The following is a 17,010-nucleotide window of genomic DNA, read 5'->3' on the forward strand; positions in this document are numbered from 1 at the left end:
CCTGCCGGGAAGGAGGCCTCCCCTCATGTCACTAAAGCCAGCAGATGTGGCCCAGAGGGATGTGGGAGAGGAGCTGGCACCTGGACTGCCCTCTGGCATCCGTACACCCTGCTCGCAGCCCCACTGAGGAGCCCTGTGGGAGGAGCCTGCCTGCGACTGTGCACAGCAGGGCAGCCACACATCCCTAGGACACAAGAGCATCTCCCCTTTCCCAGGGAATCCCCTACAGACGGGGCAGCAGCAGTAAATGAGGGGACAAGAGAGAATGGAGAGGAAGACTAGACGGAAGTCACCAAGGCAGGGAGGGAGCCTGGGAAGTAACCAGAGCAGGTCCCCTAGTTTCAGAAGCTCAGACGGGGAGCTCCTGCACCAGTACCTCTCTCTGTGTGACCTCATGCCCCCCCCCCCTTAATGAAGCCCACAGAGAGCATGTTTGGCTGCCCCACCCCCACCCCATGAGTCCCTGAGCTGATGCTGGTATGAGACTCCAGGCCTTAACTCTGGCAGCCACTCACCCCAGGGATGGGACCGTCATCTCAGAGAGCCTTGGGCTGGGGCCTAAAAATGTGCCTCCACATCAGAGGGAAGGAGCAGGGCCAGGAGTGCTTCCTGAGGCGTTTCCTAAATGGCTTTTCTGAAGCCCCAGGGGATGAGTAAGAGACTTGGGACCCCACTTTCAGAAGCTAAGGACAGCCATCTCATGCACCTGTAATAACGTCACTGCTGCAAGAATGCCCCAGGCACACATCAAAGACTGCAGAATTGAAATCCTCCTTGAGGACCCGGGGATGCCTGAGCATGCAGAACCCAGACTCAAACCTGAGCCCCACCCTTCAAAGGTACCTGCTCAGAGGCTTTCTCTGAGGAGTCAGCAGCCTCAGACGAAAAGGGTGGGCAGCTGCTGGCCTGGACCAGAGAAGCAGCACAGAGATCTCTTTAGACCAGGGGTGGGCAAACTTTTTGACTCGTGGGCCACAATGGGTTCTTAAACTGGACCGGAGGGCCGGAACAAACGCATGGATGGAGTGTTTGTGTGAACTAATATAAATTCAAAGTAAACATCATTACATAAAAGGGTACGGTCTTTTTTTTTTTTTTTTTTTTTTTAGTTTTATTCATTTCAAACGGGCCGGATCCGGCCCGCGGGCCGTAGTTTGCCCACGGCTGCTTTAGACTCAGCACAGAAGTGAAGGATAGGTCCTGGTCTCCAAGTTACTTATGGGTTACCCAGCTGCATTACATTAAAAATAAACTTCAAATTCTTAACCAGAGCCTTCAAACACCTACCTCTTTGTACCACGTGGAGAAAAAAAGCCTTCCCTCAGTCAGGGGGCTGAGCGTAGGGACCCTCCATAACTGCTAAGCCAACATAGGGAGCATTTTTTATCTATTACTGGCTTCTCAGGTGGCTGACACTGTGCTGAGTATGTCACTTGCCTTGCCTCATTACCGGAACAGACCTGTGAGAGACTCACACTCATTTACTGACGCGGAACCTGCCGCTCACAGAGCTTTCAGGACTTGTCCAAGGTCACCTTGCTAGTGAGAGGCAGAGCCAGGATGGAAGCCAGGTTTGTCCAACTCCAAAGTCAGATCTGCACACACTCTAAGGCCATTGAACTTGGCTTAGGTCACCTGAGTTTGAATCCCAGCTCTGCCACCGATGAGCCATAAGACCGCAAGCACTGCCTCTAACTGGGGATGGAAATACCTGTTTTACTTGCAAGGATCAAATAAGAACGTGCAAACTATAATCCCTCCAATATTTTATGAATTTCAGCGATGATTATTATCCCTCTTCTTCATTTGCACAGGCATGAAGGAGTGAGTGCGGACATAAAGTGAGACATTGCGTGTTCTTATTTCTCCTCTGGGTCAGTCAGCACCGTGCAGGCAGGTCGGGAGCATCGTTTTACACAGAGCCGAGCATTAGTACCAGGAGGATGTGCCCAATGAAGCCATGTAATCAATAATAATATTAATTAATTAATTAATTAATTGGGCACCCCCTCAGTTGTGAGCATCACCCTGGTTCAGGGTAAGAGCTAACAAGGAGACTCCTCATTGATTCTCAAGGGTCCACCAAGTGTGGCCCCACTGAGATTTCTGAGCCCAGGAAGTTCTCACCTCAGCACCTGGAGCTGGGAAGCTGCTGGATCCTGGCATTCTGTCACCTCTTATTGTGATGCGGTTGACACTGCTGGGACTCATGCTAATGGGCTAAAGTAATCAACAGCCATTGTAATTGCAGTTGGACATAATTAATTTAAAATCTTTGAGCCATTCAAAATTAATACCTCTGCCATTACATGATGAGACAAATGAAGAATTACTGTCAGGGCTCTGGGTGTGAATAAAACCCTCGAGCGCTTAGCAGAGTTTTGGATCCCCTTCAAAAGCCGCGTGTTAATGTGAACGCTCATGGCTCCCACTGGTGTCTGGGATAACATACGCAGGTGGCCCAGATACGAGGGACCCTGATGAAAACACAGACTCTCCCCAGCTGTCAAATAGTAAACACTCCCCGGTGTCTGTGTCTGCAGACACTCCTGGGCCTGGAGTCCCCTCTCTTCCCCATCGTGTCTGGAAAATAGTTTCCCAGCCAGGGGATTACAAGGCTACTTCACAGCATCGACCCCATCACACACGGAGAAACTGAGGCACAGAGGAGGCTGGTAGCCCAAGGTCACACCATTACAATGTAACTCAAAGGAAAATATCATCTTTTTCTTCCCATAAGACCGGAAAGATCATTTTCTGGTGAACCTGGAAGATAAAACACTGGACTAAAATGTTGAACACTGTCTCCTTCACCTGGCCTTATTGTGTGTGTGAGCTGTTATCTCTAACATGGGATTCCCTGCCTGTTCTTTCCAATACAGGAGAAAGGAACTGACACTGAGCAAAAGTATTGGCTATGCTGAGCAGTGGGCTCCCATAATCTCAGTAAAGTCTCCCAGTAAATCTCTAAGGAGAGTAGGATTGGCCCCATTTTACAGATGAAAGCTGAGGCCCATATATGACAACAGGACCGCTTTTTCTGATTTCAAAGCCCCCGCTCTGTCCTCAGCATGACCCTACCTCATTCCCCCAAGACAAATGATGAGACAAATGAAGAATTACTGTCAGGGCTCTGGGTGTGAATAAAACCCTCGGGCACTTGGCAGAGTTTTGGATCCCCTTCAAAACCCGCGTGTTAATGTGGACGCTCGTGGCTCCCACTGGTGACGGGGATAACATATGCAGGTGGCCCAGATACGGAGGGGCCCTGTTGAAAACACAGACTCTCCCTCGCTGTCAAATAATAAACACTCCCCGAGACTCCACCTTCCCTGTTCTGCCTTGAAAGCCCTCAGTTCAGGCCGAGGACCCCAGCCTCCCTGAAGTGGGCGGGTGACACCCTCTCTTTTCCCACTTTCCAACAACCTCGCCTTCCTCCCTTGCTGCCTTTTTTTAACACAGTGTTTATTGTTTTGTTTTTTTTCTGATTACAAAAGTGCTCTATTTTTATTATAGAACATTAGGAAAATACAGGAAAGAATGAAGAAGAAAATTGAAATTGCCCACAGTCTTACTCCCCAAAGACAACCTCTGTTACCACATTGATACATTTCCTTCCAGGAAAAAAAAATGCAGGTCTGAGCAGAGTGAGGGATCCAGGCTTCTACATGCACTATCACACCACACAAGCCTTTTGTGTCTTCTTTCTTCATGTTATCTTTTTTCTATATCAATATTATTCTTCATAAACATGCTTTTAATAGCAGTGTGCCCTAAATTTATTGTATTGTTTTTGTTCTAGTTGTCAAAAATAATATATGTTCATTATAAAAAATTTCAAAAAAAAAAAAAGGGAAAAACATAGCTGTAACACCATAACCTCACCAGCCAGGGATCCCACGGTTATTATTTTTATACAAAGCCTTCACATCCTCTTGCTGTGCTTTTACGAAGGGGGCATGTGGACGTCCCCGCCTGGGTGTTCTCTGGCTTCAAGGTGATGCCTCAGAGACAAGGAGGCATGGGATGCTGTTTTCAAAAGGATCTCAGTCTTTCAAGTCTCCTACCTGGCCAGGAATCCAGCATTTCTTAAGCCTCTGTAATTGCAAGTATTGACCAGCATATTTAATTTGCTCATTATCAAAACTCCGCATCTGGCCTGCTTCTTGCTGTGTTGGGTTGATTTTTCGTTCGGCTATTTATAGCCAGAGAGTTAGTGTTCATTTTTTCCAGGTGAATTAGGAGGTGGTGTTACAAGAACACAGATTTTGCAATGAGTCAGTCCTCTCAGTGAAGTGAATAAGGGGCCATGTTGAAATCAAGGAACTTTTAAAATTACAAGTTCACACCCAGGAACACTGACCTGTGGCATCTCAGGTGGGGAAGGATTTTGAACCTCCATTCAAGAGCTTGGAGGTCCCTGACAACAACCCAATCCCGGTCATTACATGTGGGGAATATCCAGGCAATATCCACCATCCGCCTCAAGCAAGCACATCTTTGAGCATCTCTGTCTGTTAAAAAATGTTCCCTTTTGTGGAGGTGAAATACACACTAGAATCTATCCGTGGTTTTGTCTCGACTGTGGAAATTCATGCCGCCCTTCAGAAGTCACAGAAAGATAGCACCTCCTCCCTGGTAGCAGTTCCTATATTCGGGGTTGCATGCACAGTGGACACTACCCGATACCTTTGATTCTCTTTTGTCCAACTTCAGCCTAAATTCCATGCTGATATGTTTTTTTATGGGCTCAAGAGGTTGTTGTGAAGTTGCCACAAGGTATGCATAGCATGCACGAGGCATGTTCTAGACATAAAATTGCCGTAATTGCCTCTGGGGGAGGAAGGGCCATGAGAGAATAATTGCATTAGGCCCGGCCACAATGCAGCTCTGCTTTACATGCAGAACTTTAATTAATGAAGCGACAAACACTGGTGGCACATAATTGGAAAGTCTATCAGACCCACCGAGAGGGAGGGAGCAGGGGCCTGGTGAAAGGGCCGGCTGGAGCCAGAGATAGAATTGCTGGGGGCGTGCTCCTGGCCTTGTCTCTTTCCACTTGTCTCATTTGCTGTCTGCATACAAAAGAGTTTATTAGTCCAAAGCTGCCATTTATAACATATCTATTAGGGCATGTAGAAGGATCAAAAATTTTACTGTTACAGGCCCCAACGAGTGTCATTTCTCATAAATATTATTTAGCATTTGTATAAGATTTCCCATATTTGTGTGAATACTCTTGTTTTATGTATATATATACATACACACACATTCACATATATGACTATTCATTGTGTGGCAGAGGCAGTGGTTATAAATGGTTTAAAATCCACTATCTTCCTAGTTCCCCCAATATGAGGGCATTTCTGGGAGAAGGTCTTGTTAAAGACATACCGATTGAGCAGGTAAGGCCTGAGAGCTGGAATTTCTAAGGAGCTCCCAGGTTGAGCAGCACTGCTGGTCCCCAGACCACACTTTAAGCAACAAGGGTCGAGAAAACCTTCACAGTTCACCCAAAAGATTTAAGTGCATATCACCACAATATGTCATATGTATACAGCAAAACAGATATGGTAGAGAGAACATAGAACACAGTGTGTGATATTCAGGTCTGCAGCATATGGACTTAGTGGCCATGGGTGACGCACTCGCCTGTTGAAGCTTCAGCTTCCATATCTGAAAATGGATATGATAATACCTCTCTCTACTTATTACGAGTATAAAGTGAGACAGCATATATACAAGTGCCTAGCACAGCTCTTTAGTATTCAATAAACATATAATTATTTTATCCTATAGGCCACCCTGATAGAAATTGGTCTTATTAACACATTGTTTGCGGGTAGTTTTTATCATGTGCTAACAGGTGGCATGGGCCATTTTTGCTAATTTTTTGCGCAAATGGCAACGTTCAGTAAAATTACGATAACTTTAATTTACATATTTATACGTTACCTGCATTCTACCGCTAGTCTATAAAAAACGTATTAATACGTGTCCCGCGCTCTACTACACTGGTAGGACGTATAAATACGTAAAACGTGTAAACACGTTTCCCACATACAATGTGTTAAGATCAAATTCCAAGAGTGTTTTTGTTCTAGGCACCGAACAGTGACCCAGGTCTACCTGGCATGGGTTTCTACACATAATGATATCAAAGGGATTCTTCAACCTGGGAAAATGGAAGACTTTGAGAGGGACTGGAGCCTGTGATCTGCTCTGGGAACCACAGATAGTTGCTCTATTCATTTAGACATAAGTCACTCATAAGGGATATTCGGCAAGAATTGACATCAGTCCTCCAGTTCTTCTAATTAAGAAACTGGTGAAGCCATCCACCGTGGGTCCAAGAGGAGAGTTCAGGTCCCGTTTGCCTTCTCAGGTCAGCCCTGCTCACCCAGCCCAGGGATTTCTCACTCTCAGGGCTGTTCTCATTCTTTAACCAGAGGTGATGCAGCAGCCACCTGCAGGTCTTCTGATGAAGGCCGTGTCCTCCCCTACAGGAAAAACACTCCTTCTACACCTTGGCAATGGTGGGCACATTTTAAGCCATTTTTTTTAGTTATTAAGAATTGCCTCTTACTCCGAGTCCAAGATGAAAATGGGCTCCTCACTGAGAAGGCCAGGCTACTTCCTGCACTAAGTGGTCCCGTCTCCCCAGTGGTCTCAACTGAGGCTGCACTTTAGAGTCACCTGGAGAGATTTGAAAAACTGCTAAGGCCCAGGACCTGCCTGAGGCCAATTAAATCAGAATCTCTGGGGTGAAAGCATCGTTGATGAGAACTCCAGCTTGCACAGGACATAGTTTACCTTGCTTTCCACAATAACCATTTGTTATTACAGGATGTGAACGGGAATATGTGGGGCAATGCTATGCTGTAGTTGTCCTAACTTTTAAGTGTTTATAGATTGTTTCTACCAAGCATACAACCTCTATTACTTTAAACACAAAGACCAGAGAGCTTGTTTATAGTGTACACTGCCTCTGGGCCTGGCTGTACTTAAACTTTCTTAGAAATATTATTTATATTTCCCTTTCATATGCCTAGGGAACAAATTCATAGAAACCTTTAATAAATGCATACTGACTACATATGATTGTGGCTTCCTTTTGGCAAAGTGGGCATTCTCATTCTGAAAGACAAGCATTTTAAAAGATCTTAATTTGTAGAGTTTTGTCTCACCTTTCCCTACCAATGGCCACAGGTATTAAGTCATAGGATCTTCAGTTAGCTAACACATGACATAGATCCCTTTAAATAAGATTATCAGTGTGGTCAGGGGATAAATAAAAATCTATGGTACCCACATCATTGAAAGAAGTTGAGTCACAAAATTACTAGCCAAGGTCACGAAGTGTGGGTCCTCTTTAGGAAGTCCATTTACCTTGTCCCTATTGACCTTGATATCACCTCAGAGGAAGAATCTTGTGAATTTAGGATGATGACATCAATCTGAACAAAGTTCCAAAATGGCCCATTGATTGCCCCTGGCCAGCTCCTTGAACCTTAAGTAAAGGCCTTTGGGAGACAGTGAGCAAGATCAAGTACAGGGCATCAGCTCACCTCACTGAGTCTCCGCAACATCCTTAGGGTTGGCAGTGATGGCGAACCTTTTGAGCTTGGTGTGTCAGCATTTTGAAAAACCCTAGCTTAACTCTGGTGCCGTGTCACATATAGAAATTTTTTGATATTTGCAACCATAGTAAAACAAAGATTTATATTTTTGATATTTATTTTATATATTTAAATGCCATTTAACAAAGAAAAATCAACCAAAAAAATGAGTTCGCGTGTCACCTCTGACACACGTGTCATAGGGTCGCCATCACTGGTTGAGAGTTTCAGAAAGAGGTCCTGAAGTTCCTTTAACACCGTGTCCTCTGGCTCTTCTCTCTCTTGCAGCTCCGAATGTCCTGGCTCATCCAGGGAGTCTTGCGGGGAAACGTCTCCTTGGTGCTGGTGGAGAACAGAACCGGGAAGGAGCAGAGCAGAATGGTCTGGCACGTTGCCACAAATGAAGGCCTGAGCCTGTGGCAGTGGACGGTGCTGCCTCTCCTTGACGTGGCTGACAGGTGGGCCTCTTCCCATCCCTGTCGCTCCTTTTCCCTCAGCCAAAATGCAGGGGAGTCATGACTTCCCTCCCCCATCCTCTCTCCCCAAGACACACATCCAGATGTGCGCATACATGTGTACACACAAATGTGTGCAAACACACACGCGAGCACACACACACACATGCGCGAGCGTGCGTACTTTCTGCAGGCTTACAGAGAGTACCAAGTTTCTCCAAGGGATGTCAGTGCTAATGAGCATTCACCTCCCACATCTCTGGCCTGGCCTGATTGGCTGCCTCCAATAAAATGGAACAACTCATGTCACCCCCAAATAATAATCAGGCTTTATATGTATACAGCATTTTCTCTTAATTAATGCATTTTTTCTTACTCTCCCATTTGACTATTTATTCCTTAATTAACAACAGCAAAACCTGCCACTCAGGTAGGACAGGCCTTACCATGTTCCCCACTCCTGCCCTTTTCACAAGGGAGGAAACTGAGAACCAAAGAAGTGAAGCACCAGCAAGTGGCACCCGAATGAGGACCGGTGCTCAGGTAGATCCGAGTCCAGTGCTTGGTGGGGTCAGGTCCCTGAGGCAGGTGGATGAGGTGGGTGACAAATTCTTCAGGAAACAGATTCCATCACTAATGACCTTTGTGACTTTGAACTTCTCTGGGTCTCAGTTTCTTCATCTGTAGACTGAGAGGGTTGGACTAGAACAGTGGTTCTCAACCTTCCTAATGCCGCGACCCTTTAATACAGTTCCTCATGTTGTGGTGACCCCCAACCATAAAATTATTTTCATTGCTACTTCATAACTGTAATTTTGCTACTGTTATGAGTCGTAATGTAAATATCTGATATGCAGGATGTATTTTCATTGTTACAAATTGAACATAATTAAAGCATAGTGATGAATCATAAAAACAATATGTAATTATATATTCAATATGTGTTTTCCGATGGTCTTAGGCGACCCCTGTGAAAGAGTCGTTCGACCCCCAAAGGGGTCATGACCCACAGGTTGAGAACCGCTGGACTAGACAATTGTTAATTCCCTATGGCTCTGAAATGGAGCAGTAACTGCTGAGTTCAGCAGCCACTTGTCTTGCCGGGATGGCACCAGACTGCCACCTGCAGTCAGCCTGGAGCAAGCCGTGCTTGAGTACAGATGGCCTGGCATAGCCGCTCACATGACACTCTGGTGCGTCACGTTGAACCCCAAGTGGTTGATGCTGATCTGTTCCAGCCAAAAAGGGGGTTGGGTTCTCTATAGAGGGGCCAGGTGAATGGATCTGGGAAGGTAAAGGCTGTCTTTAATAGGCTAAGTAGCAAACCCTACAATCTCGAGCAGCCTCTGCATTAGACTCCCACAATACATTTAACTTTCCCTCCTGGCCGATCTACCACCAAAAAATGAGAGCGAAGGGCTCACGAAAAGGCAGAGGGTGGTTTCAGTTGGTACACAGCTTTGTAAACGTAAATTTGGGTCTCAAATTCTCCACCCAAACATCACAGAGTCTGCTATTCCCAGAGCTGGTACCTCAGGCTGTGCTGTCAGAGGAAGAAGCCATTGTCCTCACTCTGAGCACTGGCTTCCCACCCCTTCCATGCCTGTGGGTTAGACATCAAGGCCTTGGGACATCCCCAGGCTCAGTGTCCCCAGGACAAATGGGCTTAATTAAAGCAAAGGAAGGGGCAGTGTGGGCGCTCCCTCAGGACTGGGGGCTGTGTGCAGAGGGTGGAGATCAGGAGGATGAAGCCGGAGCTTTCCCTACTGGGGGATGCTACATTAATTCAGATGAACCAAAGGGAGTTTTTTCTCCTCAACCCAGCAAGCCCTCTCTTTCACATCCACTCCAGGGGATTTACAGCAAGTAAGATGTTGACTCTGTTCACTCCCATGCACTAGAGTTCTGCTGGAAGGAGACTGTTCTCAGCCTCCCTCCTCCCTGTTTAGGGCTATTTATCAGATTGACATTTCCAATATTGACGAGACCAGACTCTCCAGTGGGGATTCAGACAAAGGCCAGCTGGGTTCGATGATGCCTCATGACCGAATAAGTGTGCAATTACAGAACACACACGTGCTCCCGTTCTCGGAGCCTGCACACCACTGACATGCTTTGATGTGGGAAGCTCCCCCCCACACCCCAACCCAGAGCTGGAAATGGTATAGGAAGCATCAAGACCCAGAGGCAAGTGGAACTGCTGGAGGGTGAGGCACAGGGTTTCACTTGCTGAAATCCAACTAGACTGTAGATGAGGCCGGCCCGTAAAATGACAGAAGCACTGGGGATGGAAGATCATAGGCTTTAGAATCAGAAAATCCCAAGTTTAAAAACTGGCTCAGCCACTTACTAATTGTGTGACCCCAGCCAATTACTGAACCTCTCTGAGCCTCAGTGTTTACATCTATAAAATGAGTATAATCACATGGGGTTATTATGATAACATCATAGGATTATTATGAGGCTAAGTAATGACTATCAAAAGTGTGTATATATAATAAATATCAATGAATTTTATTCCCCATGCTGTGCATTCTCATCCCTAAGTTCTGTAGCCTAGATAATTTATTGAATAAATAGTGCATATCACAACCACTGATCTTTCAAGTCAAGCCATGTTCTATAAAAGAGCAATAATAGCATCTACCTCCTAGGGCAGCCGTGGGCAAACTACGGCCCGCGGGCCAGATCCGGCCCGTTTGAAATGAATAAAACTAAAAAGAAAAAGACCGTACCCTTTTATGTAATGATGTTTACTTTGAATTTATATTAGTTCACACAAACAGTCCATCCATGCTTTTGTTCCGGCCCTGTGGTCCAGTTTAAGAACCCATTGTGGCCCTTGAGTCAAAAAGTTTGCCCACCCCTGACCTAGGGGCTTGGAGAAGGAATGCATGGGGAACTGCCTGCCCAAAGTAAATACTTAGTAATAGATAGTAATAATCATCTCCCCACCTACTGCCTCAGAAGAGGCTGGGATGCCCAGTTTAGCAATAATAACCAACCCTAAGATGGAATGAGGGGTCTTATAAATTTGTTGTCATCAATGTTCTGTAGACACCTTATAAGGGTAAGTCTCTGATGGAGGAGAACCAAGAGGCAGAGTCTTCCCTCTTTCTCCTAAAAAGAGTGAGCTATATCTGCCCAGATTGCCAGAAAATGAAAATGGGAGGAGGGAGAAGGTAGAAGAAGGAAATGAATAAGGGAATGAAAAAAAGAAAATAGATAAAAGACAAAGACCAACTACTCCCTTCCTCCTGACCCTGGGGCAGGCATTAGCACCTTGCATCACCTGTCCACGGGCAGCTCTTGGCTCCAGCTCATCAGCACTCAGTTCCTGGACAGCTCTCCAACCATGGAATCCTCCTTAGAGACTGCCTGGTACTGGTGCCTTCTTTGTGTCTGCTCACGGTCCTATTGGGATCTCCTTATATGAAAGACGTTCGTCTTAATGGTGTGTCCCAGTCCTTGTGAGCAGGCAGATCTAGAGCTGAGCACTTGAGATCAGAGAGCTACCCTCAGATTGCTGCCCCACACAGTAGTCCTTCTGCAAAGACTCAAAGAATATGCCATAGATACATGAAGGCTGATGACAGGAAGACATTGATCCATAGAATGATATTTCTTCTGTCCATTACCAAACAGGCAAAGTGATAGAAATATTGTCATAGTCTGTCATTCTTATAAAATGATATTAACTGTAAAACCATACTGTTTACTGACAAGAAAGTCTCCCAGAGCAGTGCCCGGGGTGTCTGAGCAGTGACAACATCCCTGGAATACAAATCTGAGCTCTCAAGGTCGTTTTGAAGGATAGCATCAATTTAAATATTGGCTTGATGTGCACTTAAAAGTTATTGCATTGCTTTACATCCACCTCATGTCACTAGTTTTCTTCATTTTCTCCCGATTTCATCTTTTCCCCTTCCATTCAATTTCCACTCTCTCTGCTGGAATTAATTCTTTTCTTTTCTCAAAATGGAAGAAAGACAAGTTCTCTCCCCTTATTCTAAATGTCAGTCTTTTTCAGGGACATACTTCAACTTTTCCTCTTTATAATCGCACATCTTACTAAATGAAACACATTGTCCCCACACCATCCTAAACTTCAACATGTCTACAGAGCAGAGGCAGATGGTAAATTTAGCTCATTACAAGGTGGATGTGGAACCGCCATGGATCAAGTTATGTCTCAAGAACCGCTGCAGTCGGGCAGCCAAACAGAAAGCACATCACTCATGGCGTGTGTGGGCTGCACTATCATTATGAAGGCTTTTAGTTGTGCACTATATACAGAGCCTAACAAGAAAAAGCATTGCCTCCAGAGATATTTAGATTTCCTATTCCCTTTGCATCTTTTGCCATAAATGACAAGTGGTATATTTCACAAATGCATCTTTCAAACAGGATCACTGAAATGCAGCTACATCTTCATGTACTGAGACCAGAGACTCCACGAGCCAAGATTTTTCTCCTGGTCCAGTCTTGTTTCTCATCCACAGAACCCCGTTTTATCAGGTGCTCTCAGCAATACTCGCCCTTTGAGTGGCATCTTTCTGTGATGAGAAAGGCATTAGGGGGCATTTTCATGACAACATATTCCTGCCTGAGTAGGGAGATAGTAAATTCCAGTGACTGGAAATCCAGGTATGTCCAATAAACCTTAGTTTGCAAGTCTAGACACACCTCTGATGAAGTTGGGTTTAAGTCAAATTTTTGTAAATTGAATCACATCTTTCTCATAGAGCCACGGGAAGAGCTCTAAATGGTGGTGATTAGAGCTGGCGTTTGTTGAGTACTTGCTGCCTGCCAGTCACTGTAACGGGTACTCGACAGGCATTGTCTCATTTCATCCTTAAACCCACCCCCTGGGGTGGGTACTATAATTAATCCACTTTTTCATAAGAGGAATCTGAGGTCTAAAGAGGTGAAGTAATTTTCCCTTAACCTGTAGGCTAGTCTGCTTCCTGTGGAATCACCTGAGAAAATGAGTGGCCAGTGCTTGGCATGCAGTAGAAATCTTGATAAATGGTAGCCATTGTTGTTAACAAAACATTTTGGTGTGGGATTATTTAAGACCACACCTCTTATTCATTCTGAGTTAGCCTTTTCCTTTGCTTCATCCACCCCCTGAAATCCATCATCTTAATTCCCCACCACCAGCTTCTACCTAAGACCACTCGCCGCCAGCCCCGCTGGCCTACCTGCCTTCTAACGCCTCTAGCTGGGCAACCCAGGAGGAGGAGGATGCTCCCCTGTTCCTTCCAGGGCACAGGGCCGCTCCCCACAGGCCTTTCAAGTCAGCATCTAGCATGCCTTTGATGATCTCCGCCCCAAGACTATGCATGGTGCTGGTAGACATTTTTTATTTGCAAATATACTAGTATTAATGTGCCATGTCAAACAGAGGCACAGAAGTAAAATACATTTAGTTGTATATTTAGCGAATCACCCTTTGTAGAGAATAAAGTTCACTTTCATAAGGACTGACACGGAAAATCCAGGCCATTCGGTGGCTGCACTGTCCCCAGGAGAAGCCGGCCAAAGGGCAGGCCCTGCGTGTGGTCTCCACCGCCTGCCTCCCCTTCCCCACACGTTTCCATGTGTAGCTGCTTTGCCTTCACCTCCCCGCCTCGTCCTTCCCCAGGGAGGAGAGATGCCATAGGAGTGGATGTCACACTCGGCAACACCCCCCACACACGCCAGCACCTGTCACAGCAGCTCCTGAACCTCCCCACACTCTGTGCCCATGTTGTTCCCACCCACAGCAGCCACGGACCTCTCTTCCCAGTGCTTTCCTCCTTCACGATGTGAGGTGCCCACCCTGCCCCCCACCTCTGGGAAGTTAGGGCAGATGTCATCTCCCATTTCCAGGAGAGAATACTGAGGCAGCGGGGTTAAGCCAAGGGCCTGCAGGCAATTAAACATAGAGGCTCCTCCTTAGGGGTCCTTCTTCCACCTTCTTTCACTTCATCAGAAAGTAGCCTTTGAAGAAGCTCAAGTGTGAAATGGTACAATTTCACAATCACCCAGGCACTATGTATTGATTTATCCAGCCAGCACTCACTGTCACACGTGGTACCCAGACAAGCAGCACAGCCCCAGCTCCAGCCCTCCAGGACTGTCTGAGGCAGCGGGGGTGGAGGTGGGGGGGGCCGTGGGGGACGGAGGGGGCTGGCGATTTTGCATGGGAAGATTTTTATGAATCATCACTTCAGCTCACTTTCCATTGACTAGAACTCAGTCACATGGTTATACCTAACTGCAAGGAATGCTGGATAATGTAGTCTAGCTGTGTGCCCAGAAGAAAGGAAAACGGGTTTGATTGATGGGGGGGAAACTGATATGTTGTGTCATGAAATAAGCCAATGTATACAGTCCCCATCTCTGGACATCTGTCAGAGTGTCACTTCAGAATACTGATTCCTTATTTAGCTACACTGAGCACTGATCAGTCTTTTGCTCTGGGCCCCATACACAGAGATTCAAATTCAGTAGATCACATATTAGGTCCAGGAATATATATATATATATATATCTCCTATCTAATAAAGAGGGAATACGCTAATTGACCCTCATGCCATTGCAAAGATGGCAGCACATACAGCCAATAAGGAGGGAATATGCTAATTGACTGCCACACCCTCAAAATGGTGACACCCACTGCCACAAGATGGCGGCACCCAGTCCCCTCAGTGTGCCTGCCTCTGGAGTCTCCCAGTCCCCTCAGCCCCCCAGCCACCCAGGGCTGGCCTGAGGCACAGGCAAGCCTCAGATGGCGGCTGCCCAGCCGCCCAGGGCTGCCCGAGGCTCAGGTAACCAGGGCCGGCCGAGGCTTGCACTGCCGGCAGTGGCAGCAGCAGAGGTGTGATGGGGCATCACCTTCCCCTGATCGCCGGGTCACCACCCACCCCTAAGGGCTCCCAGACTGTGAAAGGGGGCAGGCTGGACTGAGGGCCTCCCCGCCCTCCAGTGCATGAATTTTCATGCACCAGGCCTCTAATATATATATATTAATTCCCTAGGTGGCTTTGATGTCTAACCACATTTGCAAGTCACTGGCATAGAATGTCAAATTCCACTCTCTTGTGGGCAAGACAGGAGGTTAAGTAACTGGAGAAGTGCCATTAGCTGTCACATTGTCAGCAAACATATATTAAACCCCCAACAAGTACAGAAATAGAAAGAGGTATATGACCCAGCCCCTTGCTGGAACATAGGGCCTGCCCGCTGAGGAAGACATAAAACATGTGCATTGAGAGGCAAACAGTAACACAAGGACCCTTTGTGCAGGGCCCCACAGAGCATGGCCAGGTTCAAGGGCACCGTGACCTCCATGTGTCAGGGGAGCTGTCGTGAAGAAAATGGGATAAGGATAAGATGGAACTTGAGGAAAACTTACGTCTTAGGGGAAATGTAAAAGGGAGAGGGCATTCCAAAGAAGGCCATTGGGATGGGCTGAGGCTCAGAGACAGGGCTGTCTCATGTGGGTTCAGCAAGGTTGTGTCAGAGAATCCTGAGCAGTTTCCTCGAGAGGGTGAATGTGGACATTGTGCTCTGGGCTGTAGGGATAGAGCCACTGCGCCCAGGGATTGGCTGGAGAATAGGAAACCAGAGCCTGGAGACTGTTGAAGGCTTTTGGGAGGGACCAAATGTGAAATGATTTGAGCCTCAAAATGGAGGTCATAAAGTGGGGGAGAGGAGCTGGAGAAGAAAAGGTCCTTGTAGCCCAGAACAGCCTTGGGTCGGCCCTCTGAGGAGGAGGAAGCTAGGGCTGGTGGCTCAGCGATGCCGTGTGCAATAAGGCATTGATGTATACAAATCAAACATTCATAACTCTGGAAGGGTCTGGCCTTGTTTCTTTCTCAGAAAATATCCCAGATCATTGGAGCAAGGAGTAGATTAGCAATTCTGAGCTTTAAGTCCTATTTCTAACACTGATTTACTGTGACGTTTGGGACAAGTTTTGTTGCTTTGATTGCTACGTTTCCACAATCAAGAGTGCAAAGCAGTGAGACAGATCCGGCCTGTGAGCCTGGTTTAGGAAGGAGTCGCTCAAAATGGAAATAGGGGAAGGAACCCCTTTAGAATTATGGGATGTTCAGATCTGCTCAAGATTTTCCTAGCAATATCCACAGCTTAGTTTACAAGTCAACAGGGGCGTATGTTTTTGTGACAGTCCATTTTATAAGACTTTGCTGATATTTGAAACAAAGCAGAATCCAGTTCTCTACATGCTATTTTCCAAGAACCTCACTGATGCTCGTGGTTCCCATCCTCACCACCATGCAGGTAATACATAGTCTTTATTTCTGCCTCAGTCCCCACCCAGGTTCCCAGCCGCCTGATTGGCATTCCACCCACACCTTGGACATAGCCCCACAACCACACCTGCTCCTGAGGGCTTCTTCTGCCTATCGGTGTACATGCGTCTAGGCATCCAGTTCTGACTCTTTCTTGACTTCTCTCTCACTGCCCAGATTCAGTATTTTCCCAGGTTATATAGGTTGTAGCTCTGTGAGGAACGGTCTGAAAGGGACATTAGAAATCCTCTCATCAGTGAATAATGGGAATTACAAATCTGTCCAGACTCCTCAAAGTGAGGATCCTTGTTATGAATCGCTATACCCCCAGCTGTAAACATAGTGGCTGGTACATAAAATAATCTTTGCTTGAAGGCATGTGGGGAGATATGTAACTTAAATTTCCACCTGGAGAAACACAGATTTCTAATAAAATGTAATACAAGACAGGAACGGTGAACTGGAATCTCCCATGTTAAAGAAGGATGTCCACTATGGAAATACCTACCCGACAGATTTTTTTAAAAACCAAGGTGGCGCTGACCAAGTTTCAGTGACTTGCCCAGGATCCCCAAGTGTATAGCCCAGTCTTCACTCCACTCTCCCTTTTGAAACTCAGTCTCCATCAGAGAA

At 46.4% G+C, this 17,010-nt stretch overlaps 1 protein-coding gene across 1 annotated transcript in view; it reads left to right on the forward strand.

The window, feature by feature from the left end:
- Window positions 1-17,010, forward strand: part of ALK (ALK receptor tyrosine kinase) — a 577,143-nt gene that overhangs the window by 490,649 nt on the left and 69,484 nt on the right. The window contains exon 9 of the mRNA XM_059660239.1: window positions 7,908-8,077. Coding sequence (XP_059516222.1) covers window positions 7,908-8,077 — 170 coding nt within the window. The remainder of the gene's footprint in view (window positions 1-7,907; window positions 8,078-17,010) is intronic.

Source organism: Myotis daubentonii, chromosome 12 (genome assembly GCF_963259705.1).
Source record: "Myotis daubentonii chromosome 12, mMyoDau2.1, whole genome shotgun sequence".
NCBI lineage: Eukaryota > Metazoa > Chordata > Mammalia > Chiroptera > Vespertilionidae > Myotis > Myotis daubentonii.